Source organism: Triticum urartu, chromosome 7A (genome assembly GCF_056163025.1).
Source record: "Triticum urartu cultivar PI428250 chromosome 7A, HENAU_Tu73, whole genome shotgun sequence".
In the NCBI taxonomy this organism is placed as follows: Eukaryota; Viridiplantae; Streptophyta; class Magnoliopsida; order Poales; family Poaceae; genus Triticum; species Triticum urartu.
In genome coordinates this window covers 483867471-483891829 of record NC_141879.1, presented here as the reverse complement: position 1 = coordinate 483891829, position 24359 = coordinate 483867471, and the positions used below count along the sequence as shown (strand labels likewise).

At 48.6% G+C, this 24359-nt stretch overlaps 1 protein-coding gene across 1 annotated transcript; it reads right to left on the bottom strand.

Annotated features, from left to right (window-relative positions):
* Nucleotides 1–11713: 11713 nt before the first annotated feature.
* LOC147960066 (uncharacterized) lies at nt 11714–12557 on the bottom strand. Its single transcript, XM_087536221.1, has 2 exons — nt 12275–12557; nt 11714–12198 (listed from the first exon to the last, which is right to left on the bottom strand). The coding sequence occupies exons 1-2, from the start codon at nt 12555–12557 to the stop codon at nt 11714–11716; spliced, it is 768 nt and encodes a 255-aa protein (XP_087392347.1).
* Between the last annotated feature and the right edge of the window lie 11802 nt (nt 12558–24359).

Here is a 24359-nt window from a genome sequence, read left to right as displayed (position 1 = left end):
GATGTAGTATTCGGCACGCTTGATAACTACAGGTCTGAAGAGTTGCTCTTCCACGTGACCCCTTTCAATAGCGGATACCATACCCTTTTGGGGCGGGACATCTTCGCACGCTTTCAAGCCATACCCAATTATGGGTACATGAAGCTCAAAATGCCAGCGCCCAACAGAGTAATCACTATCACCAGCGATCCGGATATAGCGCTGCATGCCGAAAACAAAACCGCATCCTTGGCCCTCGAGGCACTATCTGAGGCCCTCGCGGCTAAAGAATTAACCACTCTGAGTTCCAAAGTGGACAAAGATGATGTAATCCTCGACAATATGCCCAAATCCACCTCTTTCAAACCAGCAGACGAAATAGTCAAATTTCAAGTGCACCCGACAAATCCTAACAAAACAGCATCCATTGGAGCACAGCTGGACCCAATGGTCTACATCGCCTTACGAGCGTTCCTGCATGAAAATTGGGACATCTTTGCATGGCATCCTTCGGATATGCCAGGAATCCCACACAGACTGGCCGAACATAGCCTCAACATAACAAAGGGGTTCAAACCAGTCAAGCAAATGTTGCGGCGATTTTCTGAACCCAACCGACAAGCTATGGGGGAGGAGTTAGCCAAACTACTTGAAGCCGGGTTCATCAGAGAGATCAAGCACCCAGACTGGCTAACAAACCTGGTCATGGTGCCAAAGAAGGATAAATCCTGGCACCTTTGTGTCGATTTCAAAGACCTCAATAAGGCTTGCCCTAAGGACCCCTTCCTGATGCCCCGCATTGACCAAATCATTAACGCAACTGCATGCATGATTCATTGTGTTTCCTTGATGCCTATTCCGGTTACCATCAGGTTAAGATGAAGGAGTCTGATCATGCCGAATGGCATTTATCACCCCATATGGGCCTTTCTGCTTCAACACTATGCCCTTCGGACTCAAAAACGTTGGTGCCACCTACCAATGCATGATTCAAACATGTCTGGAAAAACAATTTGGCAGAACAGTGGAGGCATATGTGGACGACGTGGTCATCAAGACTAAACGCGTCGAATCACTGGTGGATGACCTACGCCTCACGTTCGACAACCTCTGAACATATGACATACAACTCAATCTGGAAAAATGTGTCTTCGGCGTTCCAGCTAGGAAACTGCTCGGATTCATTGTTTCCAATAGAGGGATTGAAGTGAACCCAGCCAAAATCCAAGCCTTGTCACAGTTGGCAATGCCAACAGACCTAAAGCAGGTCCAAAAACTACCTGGTTGCATGGCAGCCTTAAGCCGCTTCATCTCCATATTGGGAGAAAAGGTGCTACCACTTTATCGACCGCTCCAGCGCACCGACCACTTCAACGGATGTGGCTACAGCCGGATTGGAAGAAATAAAAACCTTGTTAGCAGGCAACCCAATCCTAGCCACACCTGGTGTCAGCGAGCCTATGTTGCTCTATATATCTGCGACTCACCAGGTAGTGAGTGTCGTACTTGTCGTTGAACGAGAGGAAGAGGGACACAAATTCCCCATCCAGAAACTGGTGTACCTTGTATCGGCGGTCCTTACACCATGCAAATCTCGATACCCACACTATCAGAAGATAGCGTATGCGGTCTTCATGGCATCTCGGAAGCTACGGCACTACTTTCAAGTGTTTTCGATCATGGTGGCATCCGAAGTACCACTGAATGACATCATAAATAATCCGGATGCCATCGGCCGCATAGCCAAATGGGCCATCGAGCTCTTACCATTTCGAATAACATACAAGCCACGCCGAGCTATTAAATCTCAGGTGTTGGCCGACTTTGTCGCTGAGTGGTCGGAAGCCGAACACCCTAAAGAGTACAACACATACTCCAACTGGATCATGTACTTCGACGGCTCTAAAATGTTAGCCGGACTAGAGGCTGGTGTCATCTTAACATCCCCTATAGGGGACACAGTCCGCTACGTGTTACAAATCATGTATACGGACTCCAACAATGCGGCCGAATACAAGGCATTACTACATGGTCTCTGAATGGCTGTCTCTATGGGCATACAACGCCTAGAGGTGCGTGGGGATTCGAACCTCGCAATATCCCAAATAAATGGAGAATTCGACGCAAAATACCCAAAGATGGCGGCATACCGAAACGCCGTACTCAAAATACCAGCTCGGTTTGAGGGGCTCGAGTTCCATCATGTTACTCGAGACAGTAATCAGGCAGCGGACATCCTTGCTCGAATGGGTGCTAAGCACGATCCCGTCCCACCAAACACCTTGGTGGAAAGGCTCTTCAAGCCATCCGTGGTATGGTAGGACGAGAGCGGAAATACTAGTCCGGAGCCGATCATGCCCCCAGATGCCGAACACAATTCCGATACCGAAATGACACCTTCCTGTTAGGGAATGCAATATTTCAAAAAAAATCCTACGATCACGCAAGATCTATCTAGGAGATGCATAGCAACGAGAGGGGGAGAGCATCTTCATACCCTTGAAGATCGCAAAGCGGAAGCATTTATCAACGTGGTTGATGTAGTCCTACACCTTCACGATTCGTCCCGGTCATGTACCGAATGTACGTCACCTCTAATGAAGCTATGTACCTAGGGTAGGGTCACAGACCTGTCCAGTATACCCTCCCCAAGGACATCTCTACAAAGAATCAGAAGCATTCGAAGAGAAACTGGCATCCACTCGACCATTGAGATGCACTCACTCGACCACCTTGAAGACACTCGACCCCCAGAAGATGAGGAACCCTCCACTCTGCAATGGTCAGGATTTAAACCATAGCATTATGAGCATTTATGACACTTTACTGTAGACGTTACCAGTAACGCCTTTCCTTTATGAGCATTGAACCCTGTGTAACGGAGGGGAGCTGGGGTCCTGACACACTCTATATAAGCCACCCCCCTCCTCTAGGACAGGGGTTCACATCTTTTTGTAAACTCACACACACATATAATCCAGTCGACCGCCTCAGGGCACCGAGACATAGGGCTGTTACTTCCTCTGAGAAGGGCCTGAACTTGTAAAACTCGCGTGTACAACTCCTTCATAGCTAAGATCTTGCCTCCTCATACCTACCCCCATTCTACTGTCAGTCTTAGATCCACGACAGTTGGCGCCCACCATGGGGCAGGTGTCTTAGCGACTTATTAGAGGAGTTGCAATTTCTCCGATCCCCATCATCATGGTTCCAGGCGGAGGTTTGGCTGAGGGCCGCGAGATCTATCTCGGCGCGCTCGTGTTTGTCGCCGACGACTCCGCTTGGCTTCAGGAGGCACCACTCGACATGGACGCGCTCCCCGCCCGCGGGGCGACACACTTTCACGCGTGCGTCCGCGGCGTCCTCCTGCGGCAACCGTGGACCCAGTACCAGTCGACTCTAACGGCTTTCCCCCTCCCTGTGACCCGCCGGGGCAAGCGCACCGGCCGGTCGAGGATTCAACGGTGGGTGAAGCATGCGGTGGCCCGCCAGTCGGCCACCCCTCAAGTCGCGGCGATCGAGCCCAACGAGTCTCTCTGCGGCCTGTTCGATCTGTCGACTGGCTCCGTAAAGACTGCATCTGAGTGCGGCAGCAACGACTCGGCAGCGGAAGTCCTGATGGTCAATGGACCACGTGGTCCTCCTGGCTTCAATCGTGAAGATGGAGGTGACGGGAACGGTGATCCGTCACGCGTTCACGAGGAGTACCGCCCCGAGCCTCTCTCCTCACAGCAGAGAGAAGAACTTCGTCGACGAAACATGGATGCCCTGCATACTCCTATAGTTGGAGAAACACCCGAGGCCCAGGCCTTGGAGCAGGCTCGCTTGGCCAATCTGGCTGAGCGCACTCGGCTGGAGAACCTCCAGCGCGCACTCAGCGATCACGCTCGTCAACGTGCTCCTGAGTCCAGTCGACGCCAACTTTTTCCACCTCCGACTCAGGTATACCGAACACCGATCCAAAACCTAGCAGCTGCTGCCCGAATAGCAGAGTCGATTCAACCTTCCCAGTCAGAAGCTGGCCGAGGTCTGGCGCAGATCAGGGCCTTGCTCCGGGCAGCAGGAGAGCAGAATACGGCCGTGTCTCAGTCGCGGGATAGGATCCATAGCAGATCTGTGGTCGCAGATACGGTCCAGTCGGCCCATATTCCGAGATCGCCCCCGAGGCGTGAGGGACGTGGAAAGCGGCGTGACCAGTACAGAAACCAGGAGCAGTATGATCGTCGAGCCGATCGCGATGGTCGCCATCGAGTGCCCACGCCTCGTCCAAGGAGTGGGTCATACGTGCCGCGGCCACATGAAGACAGACGCCCTAACAACGTCGGAAGAGGTATTCCAGTCGACCCCAGGGAGCCAGGCTTTGATGCAAGATCTATTCTCGTGCAGGGCTTGGTTGAAAAAAATAGAGCTCACCGAGATGGCCATGACAGAGGCCCGCAAACCAGCAATAGGGTGCATGTCTCTGGCCCAGAGTGCTTCAGGAGAGCTATTAGAGCTGCAGTGATTCCCCCCAACTTCAGGTTGGCGACAGGAGTCAGTAAGTTCACCGGAGAGTCCAAGCTTGACACCTGGCTTGAGGACTACTGAGTGGCTGTCCAGATTGGTGGCGGCAATGACGAGGTGGCCATGAAACACCTTCCTATGATGTTGGAGGGCTCGGCTAGAGCGTGGCTGAATCAGTTGGCACCTGGCAGCATCTATACTTGGGAAGATCTCGCCCGAGTGTTTGTCAGAACGTTTAAGGGTACTTGCAAACGGCTAGCAGGTTTGACAGAATTACAGTGTTGCGTCCAGAAACTGAATGAAACTTTGAGAGATTATATCCAGAGGTGGATCACCCTGCACCACATGGTGGAAGATGTGTCTGATCATCAGGCAATTTGTGCTTTCAAGGAAGGCATCAGGTACCGGGAGTTGAATCTGAAATTCGGCCGGACAGGAAACATGACTCTGACTCGGATGATGGAAATTGCCACCAAGTATGCCAATGGTGAAGATGCAGAGCGACTGCGGAGCGGCAAGCACAAAGAAGTCGCCCATGAAGCCGGAGGAGGAAACTCCAGTCGAAAACAAAAACGCAAGGCCGAACCAGCTGCTCCGGGTGAGGCCTTGGCCGTGGTTCAAGGAAAGTTCAAGGGGAAGCCCAAAGGGCCGTGGAACCCCAAGAAAGTAAAAGATCAAGATGGAAATGACGTGTTGGATCTGCCGTGCCATATCCATGCCAAAAAAGACGAAGAAGGTAATTTCATTTACCCGAAGCATACCACTCGACAGTGTCGGCTCCTGATCCAGTAGTTCCGAGAGAAACAACCCAAGGAAAAGGTGAAGGAGGCAGACAAGGATGAGAGTGAAGGAGAAGATGATGATGGTTATCCTCACGTGAATTCCACTCTGATGATTTTTGCTGATGTTGAAAACAAGAGTCGATTGGAAGTCATCAACAGAGAAGTGAACATGGTCGCTCCGGCGACACCCGGTTACTTGAAATGGTCGCAGACTGCCATTATGTTCGACCAGTCTGATCATCCAGCGCACATCACCACCCCTGGGAGGCAAGCGCTGGTGGTCGACCCGGTGGTCGAAGGCACTCGACTGACAAAGGTCCTGATGGACGGTGGCAGTGGCGTGAACATTCTGTACGCAGAAATGTTGAAAGGAATGGGCATTTCGATGTCCAGACTCAGTGAAAGCCATATGAGTTTCCATAGGATCATCCCAGGCAAGAAGGCTGCGTCCCTCGGTCAGATTGCACTCGACGTGGTTTTCAGTGATGCCAAAAATTACCGCAAAGAAAAGTTGACGTTTGAAGTCGTGGGTTTTCAGAGTGCGCATCTTGCAATTCCGGGTAGGCCAGCTTATGCACGATTCGTGGCTCGACCTTGTTATGTATACCTCAAACTGAAGATGCCTGGTCCCAGAGGAGTGATCACTATCTCTGGTAATCGGAAAAAGGCGGAAGAGTGTTTCCAAAAGGGCTCAAAGATCGCCGATGCCCAGATGGCCGTGGTAGAATTGCAAGAATACCAGAAAAATGCAGACCCGAGTGACTTGTTGCGAGCCAAGAAGCCAACCATGGATTCAGCATTCCAGTCGTCTGGCGAGATGAAGTCTGTTCACATTCACCCGACGGACCCCAATGCAGCTCTGACCCACATTTCAACCACACTCGACTCCAAATAGGAAAAAGCGTTCATCCAGTTCCTCCGTGAGAACTGGGGCATCTTTGCATGGAAGCCTTCTGACATGCCAGGTGTTCCCAGGGGACTGGATGAGCATCATTTGTGAGTCGACCCGAAAGTGAAACCAGTCAAAGAGCATCTTCGACGGTCCGTCGTCCAGAAAAGAAAAGCAATCAGCGAAGAGGTGGCTTGGCTTTTGGCAGCTGAGTTTATCCGAGAGATTTACCACTCCGAGTGGTTAGACAATGTTGTCATGGTCCCAAAGAAAGATGACTCACTCCGCATGTGCATCGATTTCAAGCATATCAATCGGGCCTTCCCGAAAGATCACTTCCCTCTCCCTCGCATCGATCAGATAGTCGATTCGACTGCTGGGTGCGAGCATTTGTCCTTTTTGGATGCCTACTCCGGGTACCACCAGATCCGTCTGTACGGACCCGATGAAATAAAGACAGCTTTTATCACCCCGTTTGGGTGCTTCTGTTATTTCACAATGCCATTCGGCCTGAAGAATGCCGGAGCCACATTTATGCGGATGATACAGAAGTGCCTGCTCACTCAGATCAGTCGGAATGTGGAAGCATACATGGATGACATTGTGGTCAAGTCACGTAAAGGTTCTGACCTGCTGACTGACCTCGTTGAAACCTTTGCCAACCTCCGAAGGTATGATATCAAGCTCAATCCATCAAAGTGCACGTTTGGAGGTCCAGGCGGCAAGTTACTCGGTTTTCTCGTTTCCGAACGAGGAATCGATGCTAACCCAGAGAAAGTAGGCGCTATACTCCGAATGAAACGCCCTGTGCGTGTGCATGATGTCTAGGAGCTCACGGGTTGCTTGGCCGCCCTAAGTCGATTCATTTCTCGCCTCGGTGAAAAGGCGCTGCCTCTTTACCGACGGATGAAGAAATCAGATAAGTTCGAGTGGACTCCAAAAGCTGATACAACATTTGCAGAGCGAAAAGCCCTGCTTTCCACCCAGCCGGTGCTTGCTGCTCCAGTCAGCAAAGAGCCTCTACTGCTTTGCATAGCAGCCACTGGACAAGTCGTCAGTACAGTAATTACGGTCGAGCGGGAAGAAGAAGGATAAGCGTACAAAGTCCAACGCCCAGTTTATTATATCTCTGAAGTCTTGACCCCATCAAAGCAGAGATATCATCACTATCAGAAGCTTGTCTATGGAATTTACATGACCACGAAGAAGGTTGCACACTACTTCTCAGATCACTCTGTTACAGTCGTCAGCGACGCTCCATTGTCAGAGATTCTGCACAACAGGGATGCAACTGGTCGAGTGGCAAAATGGGCAATTGAACTCCTTCCCTTGGATATCAAGATTGAGGCATAGAAAGCTATCAAGTCCCAAGCAATAGGAGATTTCCTCGCCGAGTGGATCGAACAGCAACTGCCGACTCAAGTTTAGTCTGAGCACTGGACCATGTTCTTTGACGGATCCAAGATGTTGAACTGTTCTGGGGCTGGAGTAGTTCTGGTATCCCCCCGAGGAGACAAGCTTAGATATGTCCTCCAGATTCACTTTGATTCCTCCAACAATGAAGCAGAATATGAAGCACTCATGTATGGGTTGCGCATGGACATCTCACTCGGCGTCCGTCGCCTCATGGTCTATGGCGACTCAGATTTGATAGTTAATCAAGTGATGAAGGAGTGGGACGTCAGAAGTCCGGCCATGACTGGTTACTGCAACGCGGTGAGAAAGCTTGAGAAGAAGTTCGAGGGGTTAGAACTCCACCACGTCCCCCGATTGAAAAATCAAGCAGCTGATGAATTGGCAAAGATAGGTTCCAAGAGAGAAGCCATTCCCAGCAATGTGTTCTTGGAGCATATTCACACGCCGACAGTTCAAGAAGAACCTTTCACTGAAGAGCCCCCGCAACCCAAGAGCGCCACGGATCCGACTGAAGTCGAGGTCCCAGCTGTGGTTGACCTGATCATGGAGGTTCTGGCCATTACTCCCGACTGGACGGCGCCCTACATTGCGTACATACTCAGGAAAGAGCTCCTAGAGGATGAAGAAGAAGCTCGACAGATCGTCCGTCGATCCAAAGCTTTTACTGTGATAAGAGGGCAGCTGTTCAGGGAAAGTGTGACTGGAGTCGGTCAGAAGTGCATAACACCAGAAGAAGGTCGGATGATCCTCAATGACATCCACTCGGGGACCTGTGGTCACCATGCGTCCTCTCGGGCCATCGTGGCTAAAGCATACCGAGCTGGATTCTATTGGCCACGAGCAAATGAGATGGCGAAAGATATAGTCGACAGATGTGAAGGCTGTCAATTTTACTCCGATATGTCTCACAAGCCAGCGTCAGCCCTGAAGACCATCCCCCTCTTCTGGCCCTTCGCTCTTTGGGGTCTGGATATGGTTGGACCGCTGAGAACCGGCAAAAGCGGCTTCACTCACGTGCTCATTGCAGTCGACAAGTTTACCAAATGGATCGAAGCCAAACCTATCAAGAACCTTGGTGCTAGCACCGCTGTCAGTTTTATCAGGGAATTGACATTCAGATATGGAGTCCCATATAGCATCATCACGGACAATGGGTCGAACTTCGATTCTGATGAGTTCAGAGCTTTCTACGCCTCTCAGGGCACTCGAGTCGACTATGCTTCTGTCGCTCACTCGCGGTCGAACGGACAAGCAGAAAGAGCCAATGGCCTAATTCTCAAAGGACTGAAACCCCGACTGATGTGTGATCTCAAACACACGGCAGGTGCTTGGGTTGATGAACTTTCATCAGTTCTGTGGGGCTGAAGGACAACTCCTAATTGGTCGACCGGAAGAACTCCTTTCTTCTTAGTTTATGGAGCCAAAGCTGTTCTGCCAAGTGACTTGCTCTAGAATGCACCCTGAGTTGAACTCTTCTCTGAAGCGGAAGCAGAGCAGGCCCGACAAGATTTAGTCGATCTCCTAGAGGAGTAAAGAGAGATGGCCTTGATCCGCTCGACCATTTATCAGCAAGATTTGCGTCGATTCCACACCAGGAATGTGAGGGGTCGGGCCTTTCAAGAAGGAGACTTGGTTCTTCGAGTGGATCAGCAGAAACCACACAAGCTCGCTCCAACTTGGGAAGGCCCCTTCATCGTCACCAAAGTTCTCCACAATGGAGCATACCATGTTTACAGCATTGAGCATCAGAAAGATGAGCCACGGGCCTGGAACACGGAACTGCTCCGCCCCTTTTATACTTAAACACTCGCTCGAATAAAATGTAATAAGCAACACCTTTTGTAATTCGTTTATCAAAGACAAGAGCTTACGGTTCTCTCATTCTATTGTGTTGTTCTTATTTTCTTTTGAAATCCCCCAGCGGGTGGGCTTAGTCGCGAATCCGTTCCGCCTAAGTTTGAAAAATCCCACCGAGTGGAGAGCAATCCTCCCACTCGGGGGCTTAGTTGTAGTCGAGCACTCGCCTAAGTTCACTTACTAAAGAGACTTAACGGCAGTCGAGCACTCGCCTAAGTTTGAAAAAATCCCACCGAGTGGAGAGCAATCCTCCCACTCGGGGACTTAGCTGCAGTCGAGCACTCGCCTAAGTTCTCTTACTAAAGAGACTTAACGGCAGTCGAGCACTCGCCTAAGTTTGAAAAAATCCCACCGAGTGGAGAGCAATCCTCCCACTCGGGGGCTTAGCTGCAGTCGAGCACTCGCCTAAGTTCTATTACTAAAGAGACTTAACGGCAGTCGAGCACTCGCCTAAGTTTGAAAAAATCCCACCGAGTGGAGGGAAATCCTCCCACTCGGGGCTTAGCTGCAGTGGAGCACTCGCCTAAGTTCTCTTACTAAAGAGACTTAACGGCCATCGAGCACTCGCCTAAGTTTGAAAAAATCCCACCGAGTGGAGAGCAATCCTCCCACTCGAGGGCTTAGCTGCAGTCGAGCACTCGCCTATGTTCTCTTACTAAAGAGACTTAACGGCAGTCGAGCACTCGCCTAAGGTTGAAAAAATCCCACCGAGTGGAGAGCAATCCTCCCACTCGGGGGCTCAGCTGCAGTCGAGCACTCGCCTAAGTTCCCTCACTAAGAGGCTTAACAGCAGTCCAGCACTCGCCTAAGTTTGAAAAAATCCTACCGAGTGGAGAGCAACCCTCCCACTCGGGGGCTTAGCTGGAGTCGAGTACTCGCCTAAGTTCTCTCACTAAGAGACTTAACGGCAGTCCAGCACTTGCCTAAGTTTGAAAAAATCCTACCGAGTGGAGAGCAATCCTCCCACTCGGGGGCTTAGCTGCAGTCGAGTACTCGCCTAAGTTCTCTCACTAAGAGGCTTAACGGCAGTCCAGCACTCGCCTAAGTTTGAAAAAATCCTACCGAGTGGAGAGCAATCCTCCCACTCGGGGGCTTAGCTACAGTCGAGTACTCGCCTAAGTTCTCTCACTAATAGGCTTAACGGCAGTCGAGCACTCGCCTAAGTTTAAAAAAATCCTACCGAGTGGAGAGCAATCCCCCCACTCGGGGGCTTAGCTGCAGCCGATTACTCGCCTAAGTTCTCTCACTAAGAGGCTTAACGGCAGTCCAGCACTCGCCTAAGTTTGAAAAAATCCTACCGAGTGGAGAGCAATCCTCCCACTCGGGGGCTTAGCTGCAGTCGAGGAATCGCCTAAGTTCTCTCAATAAGAGGCTTAACGGTAGTCTAGCACTCGCCTAAGTTTGAAAAAACCCTACCGAGTGGAGAGCAATCCTCCCACTCGGAGGCTTAGCTGCAGTCGAGAACTCAGCTAAGTTCTCTCACTAAGAGGCTTAACGGCAGTCCAGCACTCGCCTAAGTTTGGAAAAATCCTACCGAGTGGAGAGCAATCCTCCCACTCAGGGGCTTAGCTGCAGTCCAGTACTCGCCTAAGTTCGAGACCCATTCCTATCCGCAAGGACGACGAGCTGTAGGTCGACTGCAACCTTCTCCTTCGGAGCTGCAGCACAAATACAACGTCCGCTCCATCCCTATCCGCAAGGACGATGAGGTGCAGGTCGACTGCAGCCTTCTCCTTCGGTGCTGCGGCACAAATACAACGTCCGCCCCATCCCTATCCGCAAGGACGATGAGGTGCAGATCGACTGCAGCCTTCTCCTTCGGAGCTGCGGCACAAATACAACGTGCGCTCCATCCCTATCCGCAAGGACGACGAGGTGCAGGTCGACTGCAACCTTCTCCTTTGGAGCTGCGGCACAAATACAACGTACTCTCCATCCCTATCCGCAAGGACGACGAGGTGCAGGTCGACTGCAACCTTCTCCTTCGGAGCTATGGCACAAATACAACGTCCGCTCCCTTATCCGCAGGGACGACGAGGTGCAGGTCGACTGCAACCTTTTCCTTTGGATCTGCGGCACAAATACAACGTCCGCTCCAACCCTATCCGCAAGGATGACAAGGTGCAGCAAGCAAAGTCCATCCGAAGGAAAACATAAGCACATTTGGAGATAAACCAAATTCAGATAAATCCTAAAAAAGTTCCAAGCCCGTAGGAGTTTAACGGTTACAGAAACCACTCGGCATTCCGAGGCAAATTTAAAGCGTATCCAAGTTTCATAAGATTGTTCACTCGGCCGGAGGAGGGCTGGCAGGCTCCACGAATGAGTCCAGATCGATCCCGTCAGCGATCCGAGTGGCGGCAGGAAGGAAAGTCTCCATGAAGGACTGGAAGTCGTGCTTTTTGGTGTTAGCGACTTTGATCGCAGCCAGCTTGTCTTCACGAGCCTCCTTGCAATGGACTCGCACCAGGGACAGCGCCACATCAGCACCACACCGGGCGGAGGATTTCTTCCATTCTTGCACTCGGTCAGGGATCTCATTCAGTCGAGTCATCAGAGATTCCAGATCATTCTGAAGCGTCGCCCCTGGCCAAAGCGTCGAGTCGATTCGAGAGACAACCTCCTTCAGGCGTGCGAGGTAGCTTGTGGCGCTGGCGATACGGGACTCCAGTCGGAGCACGTTTATCGCAGTTTCATCGCAGACTAGGGAAGCGATAGGGTCCAGACCCATATCGACCCTCCCAGTTTCTTCGTCGAAGTCTTGGCAGAGTTCTGCGGCCAAAAGTCAATTCATCAACCGAGTGAAATCCGATTGCAAGCATCAACACAGTCGGATTAAAAGAAATACCTTCCAGCGCGAGATAAAGCTTCTTGGTGAGGGTCCTCAGATAAGCTTCTGTGTCATTCCTCTTGCGGATCGCCGACTCCAACTTTTCGTTCAGGATGACCTTGTCCTTCTTAAGGCTGGTCACTTCGCGGTTAGCTTCATTAAGACAAGATTTCAGTTTATTCACCTCTCCTTCAAGCGTTCTGATTGAAGCAAGCTTCTTGTTTGCGAGAGCGGTGTTGTCTTGGGCTGCTTTTTGCGCGGCGGCGAGGTCCGAGTCCTTCTTGTCCAGAGCCAACTTCATTTTCTCTGCAAAATAAGTAATCGAATCAAAGAAGAGATCAAAGAGATATATTGAAATTCAGTCGACGATCAGTTACCTTCCATACCAGCGGCCTCGTCTTGAGCTTTTTTCAGATTTTGCTGAGCCAGTTCCAAGTCTAAGTTGAGTTGCCTCTGCTTCTCTTCGAGTTCGGCAAACTTGGAGATAAGAGTACAAGACTTCTGCAGGAGGCAAGAGACAGATCAATCGATAGGTTCGAAGGCAGTTCATTTCCGAGTGAATAAAACCTAAAGAAGTGGGCAACAAGTTGTTCAGACCCCAGTTGACTGCCAGCAGTCGACCGCGGTCTCAGGGACTACACCCAGTGGGTGCACTTGGCGTGCCCCCACCGGTTCTGATCTGACTCAACCGGCCCGCCGGAGTCGAGTGCAAAAAAAAGAAGAGAGAAAGAACAATTGCGCCGTCAAGAAAGAAGAACTCAGACCACAGTCGACTGCCAGCAGTCGACCGCGGTCTCGGGGACTACACCCAGTGGGTGCACTTAGCGTGCCCCCACCAGTTCTGGTCCCACTCGCCTAGACCGAGTGGAAGAACGAAGCTACCAAAAACGACAGCGACACCCAGTGGGTGCTCTAATTCTACGCAAACAACAGAAGATTGTACAGTAGAAGATTTTTCGAGAACAAAAGCAGTCAGAAAGTCTACTCACCTGGACATTGGCCTGAAGGGCAGCACTAGCGTCGTAGGCAGCCTGACTGCTCTCGTGCACTATCTTCACCCGCTCCATCATCATATCAGCCTGTCGGATGGCTTCCGCAGCCGCTTCCGACTGGTTGTCTGGGACGGGGTAGCTGGTGAAAAAGTGTGCAGACAACCCAGGTGCAGCTGCTTGAAGCTCCGTGGTGTGGAGTTGGATAGTTGAAGGAACCACGGGCGCGATCGACCACGTGGGATGCCCACTCGGCAAGGGGGCAGCGAACGACACAGTGGCCCTGCCTGCGTCTTCAGCTTGACGGACGGGAGGCGTTGCAGTTGGTTCTTGCCGAGCCACCCTGCCAGCTGTTACCTTCTTGCTCTTCCTAGGCTTAGGAGCCACATCTTCATCGTCGTCCGGAAGATCAATGATGTTGGGTGGAGCTGCAAGACAGAACATTCAACCCCAAGTGAACCACTCGACCCTAAAAGGATCAAGAATCGAAATTGCAAGAGTTCATACCTGGGTTAGAGATTACCGCATCCTCCGTTTCCTCGTCCCGGTACTGGTATGAAGAGGTCCCTGACGTAGCAGCACTACAAAGGCCCACATTCAATCGGTTACACCCAGTTAATCGAATCCACATGAAGGACAAGTCAGATGGTTACCCGGAGATAGTAGGAACGGTCACTTTGATCCTGGGCGAAGCTTTTGGCAGTTTGGAGGAGATGACTTTCGGCACTTTCGGCGTTGGGGGCGGCGCGACCTTAGATTGCTTTGGAGCCTTCTTAGTCGGCGTCGGGGAAGACGTCCTGGGGCACTTCGAGGACTGCCCGATTGGCGCAGCCACCAAGTCCGGAGCGCTTGCCGGGTCATGAGTGTGCTTGGACCTCCTCTCCTTGCGAGGAGGCGAGTCGACTTCTTCCTCATCAGTCGATTCCTCGCTCTCCTCGTCCTCCTCGGCTTCCAAATGCTCCTCGCCGCTCTCGCCCCCACTCCTTTCTTCCTCAGCGCCTGGGTCCTGCACTCCGTTGGGCATCGAGTACATTTCAATGAGGGCCTGAAAGGATAACAATCAAAGGAAATTCAGTTGACTACAAACAGGACATCACATGGTGAATCGGAAAGATACTTGATAAAACAGAAATATACCTGCTCCGGCTGGTGTGAGTTGTCGAATGGAATCACCCTCCTGGACCCCCGAGGGTTGTATTTGTTGCTAGTGATTCCCCTCAACCAGTTCTCCAAGATATCCTCACTGACCTCCTCCGGGTGGATCCGAGTGGTATCCTCGAGCCCAGAGTACATCCACATCGGATGATTGCGCGCCTGAAGAGGTTGGATGCGTCGACTGAGAAAGACCTCCAGCAGATCCATCCCAGTCACTCCGTCGTGGACAAGCTGGATGACCCGTTCAACCAGCACCTTCACCTGCGCCTTCTCTTCTGGAACTACCTTCAGGGGAGCAGGCTTCTCCACTCGAGCCAAGGAGAAAGGAGGAAGTCCACTTGACTGGCCAGGGGTTGGCTGATCCTTGCAGTACAACCAAGTCGACTGCCAGCCCCGGATCAAATCAGGAAGGATCATGGCTGGGAAAGTACTCTTGCTCCTCATTTGGATCCCCAAACCACCGCACATCTGGATCACCCGCGTCGTCTCGTCACTCGACTTGGCCTTTTTGACCGACCGGGAATGTCAAGTGAAGATGTGTTTGAAAAGCCCCAAGTGCGGTCGACAGCCTAAGAAATTTTTGCACATGGACACGAAAGCGGCCAGATAGACTATGGTGTTCGGAGTGAAATGGTGGAGCTGAGCCCCAAAGAAGTTCAAAAAACCCCGGAAGAAAGGGTGGGGAGGCAGTGAGAATCGCGATCTACGTGGGTTGCGAGGAGGACGCACTCACCCTCTCTAGGTTGCGGCTCGGTTTCGTCCCTTGAGAGCCGAGCCGACTTGTGAGGGATCAATCCCCCCTCCACCAGGTCGTCAAGGTCATCCTGCATGATTGCTGAGCGGATCCAGTCGCCCTGGATCCAGCCCGCCGGCAGGCCGGACCTCTACGAGGATCCGCCCCGGCTGGTCCGCTTGCCCTTCACCTTCGCGGTCGCCTTCTTCACGCGTTCCAGCGCCACCGTCTTCTCCTTCCCCATGGTGGCAGATCGAGCTTGAGCAGAGGTCCGGCGACGAGGCAGAAGCGAGAGTGGCGGAGGGATCGGCAGAAAGGGAAGAGAGAATGGGAGCGTGCGGAGCAGAGGCCTGGCCCGAGACCTTTTATAAGGCCTTTCACCGAGTGGCTGACTGGTGGACCCAAGCGATCTAAACAAATCCCACAACAGTCGCGCGCGCAGTACGTGGCGAAAAAGGTGGCGCGGGGATCGAGGAGACTTGCCTAATCCATCTCGATAACCTCGGTTCCGCCCGTCTGGCACACTTCCCAAAATTCGAATCCCGCAAGATCCGCGGAGAGCAGAACAACCTGTCAGACTGAAGACAAACACCCTCTACATCATCATTCGGAATTCTACCATGAAAGTTCACTCGACAACAACCAAGAATGGACCAAGGCGATTGAGAAAGGAGTCGATGTCGTCACCTCAACTCATTGTTCCAGGACAAGGCATATTCATAGCACAAAGAGTGGGTCGGAAGTGTTCTCAACCCCTTCCTCACTCAAACCCTGATCCATTTGGGGGGCTAATGATGAAGCAATGTACCTAGGATAGGGTCACGGACCTGTCCAGCATACCCTCCCCAAGGACAACTCTACAAAGAATCAGAAGCAGTCGAAGAGAAACTGTCATCCACTCGACCATTGAGATGCACTCACTTGACCACCTTGAAGACACTCGACCACCAGAAGATGAGGAACCCTCCACTCTGCAACGGTCAGGATTTAAACCATAGCATTATGAGCATTTATGACACTTTACTATAGACGTTACCAGTAACGCCTTTCCTTTATGAGCATTGAACCCTGTGTAACGGAGGGGAGCTGGGGTCCTGGCGCACTCTATATAAGCCACCCCCTCCTCTGGGACAGGGGTTCGCATATTTTTGTAAACTCACACACACATATAATCCAGTCGACCGCCTCAGGGCACTGAGACGTAGGGCTGTTACTTCCTCCGAGAAGGGCCTGAACTCGTAAAACTCGCGTGTACAACTCCTTCATAGCTAAGATCTTGCCTCCTCATACCTACCCCCATTCTACTGTTAGTCTTAGATCCATGACAACCTCCGCGTTCAGCACACGTTCAGCTTGATGGCGTCCTCGCCTTCTTGATCCAGCAAGATGGGCGAAGTAGTAGATGAGTTCCGGCAGCACGACGGCGTGGTGACAGTGTTGGTGAAGAACAATCTCCACAGGGCTTCGGCAAGCACTACGAAAACTATAACGGAGGATAAACTAGAGGGAACGGGGTTGCCGGCACACGGCTTGGTGATTCTTGATCTGTTCCAGGTGCTAGCCCTGCCCCTCTATTTATATGTTGAGCCCTGGGGTCGAAACTTGGAGTAAAAGCCTCCTCAAAGTCAGTTTTGCCTGCACAGAAGAGTCCTTCTCGGACTTCCAGGACCAGACGCCACGGTCCTTGGCCTGTGGCCCAGACGCCAGGGTCTCCGGTGTTTGGCCCCCTGGCCTCCGCAAAACTCCTTTTGCACCGACCTAAAGCCCCGTGGGCTTCACCCCTTGGCCGAACCATATCATCCTATATATCAATCTTTACCTCTGGACCATTCCGGAGGTCCTCGTCATGTTCGTGATCTCATCCGAGACTTCGAACAACATTCAGTCACCAACATACATAACTCATATAGTAATATATCATCAATGAATGTTAAGTGTGCGGACCATACGGGTTCGAGAACTATGTAGACATGACCGAGACACCTCTCTGGTCAATAACCAATAGCGGAACCTGGATGCCCATATTGGCTCCTACATATTCTACGAAGATCTTTATCGGTCGAACCTTATGACAACATACGTAATTCCCTTTATCATTGGTATGTTACTTGCCCGAGATTCGATCATCGGTATCCTCATACCTAGTTCAATCTCGTTACTGGCAAGTATCTTTACTCGTTCTATAATGCATCATCCCGCAACTAACTCATTAGTCACTTTGCTTGCAAGGCCTTATAGTGATGTGCATTACCGAGAGGGCCCAGAGATACCTCTCCGATACTCGGAGTGACAAATCCTAATTTCGATCTATGCCAACCCAACAAACACCTTCGGAGATACTTGTAGAGCATCTTTATAATCATCCCAGTTACGTTGTGATGTTTGATAGCACACAAGGTATTCCTCCGGTATCCAGGAGTTGCATAATCTCATAGTTAAAGGAACATGTATAAGTCATGAAGAAAGCAATAGAAATAAAACTTAATGGTCATTATGCTAAGCTAACTGATGGGTCTTGTCCATCACATCATTCTCCTAATGATGTGATCTTGTTCATCAAATGACAACATATGTCTATGGTTAGAAAACTTAACCATCTTTGATCAACGAGCTAGTCTAGTAGAGGCTTACTAGGGACACTGTGTTTTGTCTATGTATCCACACATGTATCAAGTTTCTGGTTAATACAATTCTAGCATGAATAATAAACATTTATCATGATATAAGGAAATATAAAATAACAACTTTATTATTGCCTCTAGGACATATTTCCTCCAGTCTCCCACTTGCACTAGAGTCAATAATCTAGTTCACATTGCCATGTGATTTAACACCAATAGTTCACATATTTATGTGATTAACAACCATAGTTCACATCGCCATGTGACCAACACCCAAAGGGTTTACTAGAGTAAATAATCTAGTTCACATCGCTATGTGATTAACACCCAAAGAGCACTAAGGTGTGATCATGTTTTGGTTGTGAGAGAACTTTAGTCAACGGGTCTGCCACATTCAGATCGATATGTATTTTGCAAATGTCTATGTCTACAATGCTCTGCATGGAGCTACTCTAACTAATTGCTCCCACTTTCAATATGTATCAGATTCAGACTCAAAGTCACCCAGGTCGGTTTTAAATCTTACATCGACGTAACTGTTTACAATGAACTCTTTATCACCTCCATAATCAAGAAATATTTCCTTAGTCCTCTAAGGGTAATTTTGACCGCTGTCTAGTGATCTACTCCTGGATCACTATTGTACCCCTTTGCCAAACTCATGGCAAGGTATACAATAGGTCTAGTATACAACATGACATACTTTATAGAACCTATGACTGAGGCATAGGGAATGACTTTCATTCTCTCTATATATTCAGCCGTTGTTGGGTTTTAGTCTTTCCTCAACTTCACACCTTGCAACACAGGCAAGAACTCCTTCTTTGACTGTTCCATTTTGAACTACTTCAAAAACTTTTCAAGGTATGTACTCATTGAAAAAACTTATCAAGCATCTTGATCTATATCTATAGATCTTGATGCTCAATATGTAAGCAGCTTCACCAAGGTATTTCTTTGAAAAACTCCTTTCAAACACTCCTTTATGATTTCTAGAAAATTCTACATCATTTCTGATCAACAATATGTCATTCACATATGCTTATCAGAAAGGTTGTAGTTCTCTCACTCACCTTCTTGTAAATACAGGCTTCACCGCAAGTCTGTATAAAACTATATGCTTTGATCAACTCATCAAAGCGTATATTCCAACTCCGAGATGCTTGCACCAGTCCATAGATGGATCGCTGGAGCTTGCACACTTTGTTAGCACCTTTAGGGTTGATAAAACCTCTTGGTTGCATCATATACAACTCCGATTAAAGAATCCATTAAGGAATGTAGTTTTGACATCAATTTGCAAGATGTCATAAACTGTGGCAATTGCTAACATGATTCGGAAAGACTTAAAGCATCGATACGAGTGAGAAAATCTCATCATAGTCAACACCTTGAACTTTGTCGAAAACCTTTTGCGACAATTCGAGCTTTGTAGATAGTAACACTACTATCAGCGTCCGTCTTCCTCTTGAAGATCCATTTAATCTCAATGGCTCGTCGATCATCGGGCAAGTCAATCAAAGTCCATACTTTGATCTCATACATGGATCCCATCTCAGATTTCATGGCCTCAAGCCATTTCGCGGAATTTGGGCTCATCATCGCTTCCTCATAGTTCGTAGGTTCGTCATGGTCTAGTAACATGACATCCGGAAAGGATTACCGTACCACTCTGGTGCGGACTATACTCTGATTGACCTACGAGGTTCGATAGTAACTTGATCTGAAGTTTCATGATCATCATCAGTAGCTTCCTCACTAATTGGTGTAGGAATCACTGGAACTGATTTCTGTGACGAACTACTTTCCAATTCGGGAGAAGGTACAATTACCTCATCAAGTTCCACTCACTTCTTTCGAGAGAAACTCCTTCTCTAGAAAGGATCCATCCTTAGCAACAAATATCTTGCTTTCGGATCTGTGATAGAAGGTGTACCCAACAGTTTCTTTTGGGTATCCAATGAAGGCGCATTTCTTCGATTTGGGTTCGAGCTTATCAGTTTGAAACCTTTTCACATAAGCATCACAACCCCAAACTTTAAGAAACGACAGCTTAGGTTTCTTGCTAAACCACAGTTCATATAGTGTCGTCTCAACGGATTTAGATGGTGCCCTATTTAACGTGAATGCAGCTGTCTCTAATGCATAACCCCAAAACAATAGTGATAAATCGGTAAGAGACATCATAGTTCGCACCATATCTAATAAAGTACGGTTGCGACGTTCTGACACACCATTATGCTGTGGTGTTCTAGATGGCGTGAGTTGGGAAACTATTCCATATTGTTTTTAAATGAAGGCCAAACTTGTAACTCAAATATTTGCCTCCGCGATCAGATCGTAGAAACTTTTATTTTCTTGTTACGATGATTCTCCACTTTACTATGAAATTCTTTAAATTTTCAAATGTTTCAGACTTGTGTTTGATTAAGTAGATATACCCATATCTTCTTAAATCATCTGTGAAGGTCAGAAAATAACGATACTCGCCGCGAGCCTCAACACTCATCGGACCGCATACATCAGTATGTATTATTTCCAATAAGTCAGTGGCTCGCTCCATTGTTCCGGAGAACGGAGTCTTAGTCATCTTTCCCATGAGGCATGGTTCGCAAATCAAATGATTCATAATCAAGTGATTCCAAAGGTCCATCCACATGGAGTTTCTTCATGCGCTTTACACCAATATGACCTAAACGGCAGTGCCACTAGTATGTTGCACTATCATTATCAATTTTGCATCTTTTGGCATCAATATCATGAATATGTGTATCACTACGATCGAGATTCAATAAACCATTCACCTTGGGCGTATGACCACAGAAGGTTTTATTCATGTAAACAAAATAACAATTATTCTTTGACTTAAATGAATAATCGTATTGCAATAAACATGATCCAATCATATTATGCTCAACACAAACACCAAATAACATTTATTTTAGGTTCAACACTAATCCCAAAGGTAAAGGTAGTGTGCGATGGTGATCTTATCAACCTTGGAATCACTTCCAACACACGTCGTCACGTCGCCCTCAACTAGTCTATGTTCATTTTGTAACTCCTGTTTCAAGTTACTAATCATAGCAACTAAACCACTATCAAATACCCAGGGGCTACTATGAACACTAGTAAAGTACACATCAATAATATGTATATTATATATACTTTTGTTCACTTTGCCATCCTTCTTATCCGCCACGTACTCGGGGCAGTTCCGCTTCCAGTGACCAGTCCCTTTGCAGTAGAAGCACTCAGTCTCAGGCTTAGGTCCATACTTGGGCTTCTTCACTTGAGCAGTAACTTTCTTGTCGTTCTTCTTGAAGTTCCCCTTCTTCCCTTTGCCCTTTTTCTTGAAACTAGTGGTCTTTTTAACCACCAACACTTGATGCTCTTTCTTGATTTGTACCTCTGTACCCTTTAGTATTGCGAAGAGCTCGGGAATCGTTTTTGTCATCCCTTGCATATTATAGTTCATCACGAAGTTCCGGTAACTTGGTGATAGTGACTAAAGAACTCTGCCAATCACTATCTTATCTGGAAGATTAACTCCCACTTGATTCAAGCGATAGTAGTACCCAGACATTCTGAGCACATGCTCACTGGCTGAGCTATTCTCCTCCATCTTGTAGGCAAAGTACTTGTCAGAGGACTCATACCTCTCGACATGGGCATGCGTCTGAAATACTAATTTCAACTCTTGGAACATCTCATATGCTCCGTGGTGTTTCAAAACATTTTTGAAGTCCCGATTCTAAGCCGTAAAGCATGGCGCACTAAACTATCAAGTAGTCATCATACCGAGCTTGACAAACGTTCATAACGTCTGCATCTGCTCCTGCAAAAAGGTCCGTCACCTAGCGGCGCATCAAGGACATAATTCTACTGTGCAACAATGAGGATAATCCTCAGATCATGGATCGAGTCCGCATCATTGCTACTATCATCTTTGAACTTATTTTTCTCTAGGAACATATCAAAAATAAACAGGGAGCTATAACGCGAGCTATTGACCTACAACATAATTTGCAAATACTATCAGGACTAAGTTCATGATAAATTAAGTTCAATTACTCATATTACTTAAGAACTCCCACTTAGATAGACATCCCTCTAGTTATCTAAATGATCACGTGATCCATATCAACTAAACCATGTCCGGTCATCACGTGAGATGGAGTAGTTTTCAATGGTGAACATCACTATGTTGATCATATCTACTATATGATTCACGTTCGACCATTCGGTCTCAGTGTTCCGAGGCCAAATCTGCATATGCTAGGCTCGTCAGGTTTAACCCAAGTATTCTGCACGTCCAAAACTAGCTTGCACCAGTTGTATGTGAACGTAGAGCTTATCACACCCGATCATCACGTGGTGTCTCGGCACGACAAATTGTAGCAACGGTGCATACTCAGGGAGAACACTTATACCTTGAAATTTTGTGAGGGATCATCTTATAATGCTACCGCCGTACTAAGCAAATAAGATGCATAAAAGATAAACATCACATGCAATCAAAATATGTGACATGATATGGCCATCATCACCTTGTGCCTTTGATCTCCATATCCAAAGCACCACCATGATCTCCATCACTACTGTAGGATGTTGCTAACGCGACACTACAATCACAGACCCTTCGAGAAACTGTGTGCGATGCCATAATCGCAAACGGTGCTGTATGAAAACCATCAGAAATGTATAAAACGCTTGCGATGATGGATGCATCAAACACGGTTCATGTTTTATTTGCGTGTGCGATGAAGGGCATACGGTTCAGTTCAATGGACTGTTTGCGATGAGGAGGAACAAAAGAATGGGCAGCCAGATGAAGATGTGTGCGATACACAGCATACGGTTCACTCGGATGAACTGTTTGTGATTATGCAACACAAAAGAAACAGTGAGCCAGATCAAAGGTGTGTGTGATATACGGCATGCGGTTCACTCAGATTAACTGTTTGTGATTAGGAAACAAAAAAGAAACGGTCAGCCAGAACAAGGTGTGTGGGATATACGGCATGCGGTTCACTCGGATGAACTGTTTGCGTTGACACAAGAGTACAGAAACGGTTCAACTTAACAAGACGTGTGTGTTGTGCGATGGGATTGCATGCGGTTCACTCGGCCCTTGTCATCGGTGTGTGACCTCTGTGGCAACCGTCCGCTCCCCAGGCGCCTCTTTGTGTACGGTGGAAACCGTCCACCGACTCTTCACCTTTCCCTCTCGATTTGGAACTGTTGTCGCACGCTAGCTCTTCCTCCCTCCTGCATTTGCCTTCGCCCTTCCTTCTGCCATTGTTTGATCGTCTTCTCCATGGAGGGAACAAGACGGAAATGACCCCGTTATTCTTGCCCTGATCTGAATGATGACGCAGTGGAGGAACTCATTGATCGTTGCGACATCATCACCTCGGCTAGCATGGCAGGTTCATTCAAGACCATTCTCGACTCAACTAATAACATCATTACAAGGAACCCAAGGGTTCAGGAGCGGTTTGATCTCCCCTATCTTCTTTGCCATGACCCTGCTGACTGGCGCGGGGACAAGGGAAGCCTCGCCTTGTGTAACTTGATCCGCTTGATAATGATACATATGATGTTAAGATGCCATCGCTTGAGGGCAAGGCTTGGGCAGGCGCAAATGGAGATTGGGTTGTTTATATTGGGTACAACTGCGAGTGGGAACTTGTGAATATGTACACTCGTCACCGGGTTCCACTTCGAAAAATCTCAGACGACTGCCCAGAGGTTGAGTACACCGGTATTCTACGTGAGTTCAAATACAATCATGTTGACTGTCGTCTATGGAAGATAGCAATTTGTCGAGTTCCCAACCACTCTTGGTGTTATAGGAATGCTTATGTTGTCGCTATATTCGACAAGCTTGTTGTCGTCCTTCATGGTTCGACTCGATGGATATTGCTCAAAAATCAGTTTCTATACACGGATGAGTACTATGATGCAATTCAATACGAGGGTCTCGTGTTTGCTGCCACCACTCGTGGCACTGTTTTGTTTCATGGAATCCTGATGATTTCGGTACGTTTGTCTTCCACCGTAATTATAATTGTTTCATCCACATGCATGCGGGTTAGCTAGTTTCCCTTTATTAATTAACATTCTTGTGTTTCCAAGGTCCTGTGAACATTCCACCACCTATACTTGAAAATTTTACTCACGAGCATCAGGACGAGTCGGACCCATATACTCAGTGGTGCCTGGCAACTTATTCCGATGGATCACCTCTTCTTGTCTGTATACGGGGCACTGCTGATGTTACTAAGGAAGCAGGTGTTGTCTCGTATGGTCGCACTCTCCGAACCTATTCCAACATCTGTTGCAGTGTATTCGGGATGGATACTGGTGTACTGGGTGTAACACCCCGGATGTAATTTGCCATATTTGTAACTCCGACTCCGCCATTTTTTGTTTTCAGTTATGAGATTTCCCTTAGTTCTTGGGTTTTTGTCTTTGTTTTGCATTTTGTTCATGTCATGCATTTCATAATCATGTCATCATGTACATCTCATTTGCATACGTGTTTGTCTCATGCATCCGAGCATTTTCCCCGTTGTCCGTTTTGCAATCCGACACTCCTA

What these genes read in the sequence shown, in the direction of transcription:
- LOC147960066 (XM_087536221.1), bottom strand. Translation starts at nt 12,557, where the DNA reads ATGAAGTTGGCTCTGGACAAGAAGGACTCGGACCTCGCCGCCGCGCAA. An exon ending in GCTTTATCTCGCGCTGGAAG is followed by an intron (nt 12,199 to 12,274) that starts GTATTTCTTTTA and finishes TTTTGGCCGCAG; the next exon opens with AACTCTGCCAAGACTTCGAC.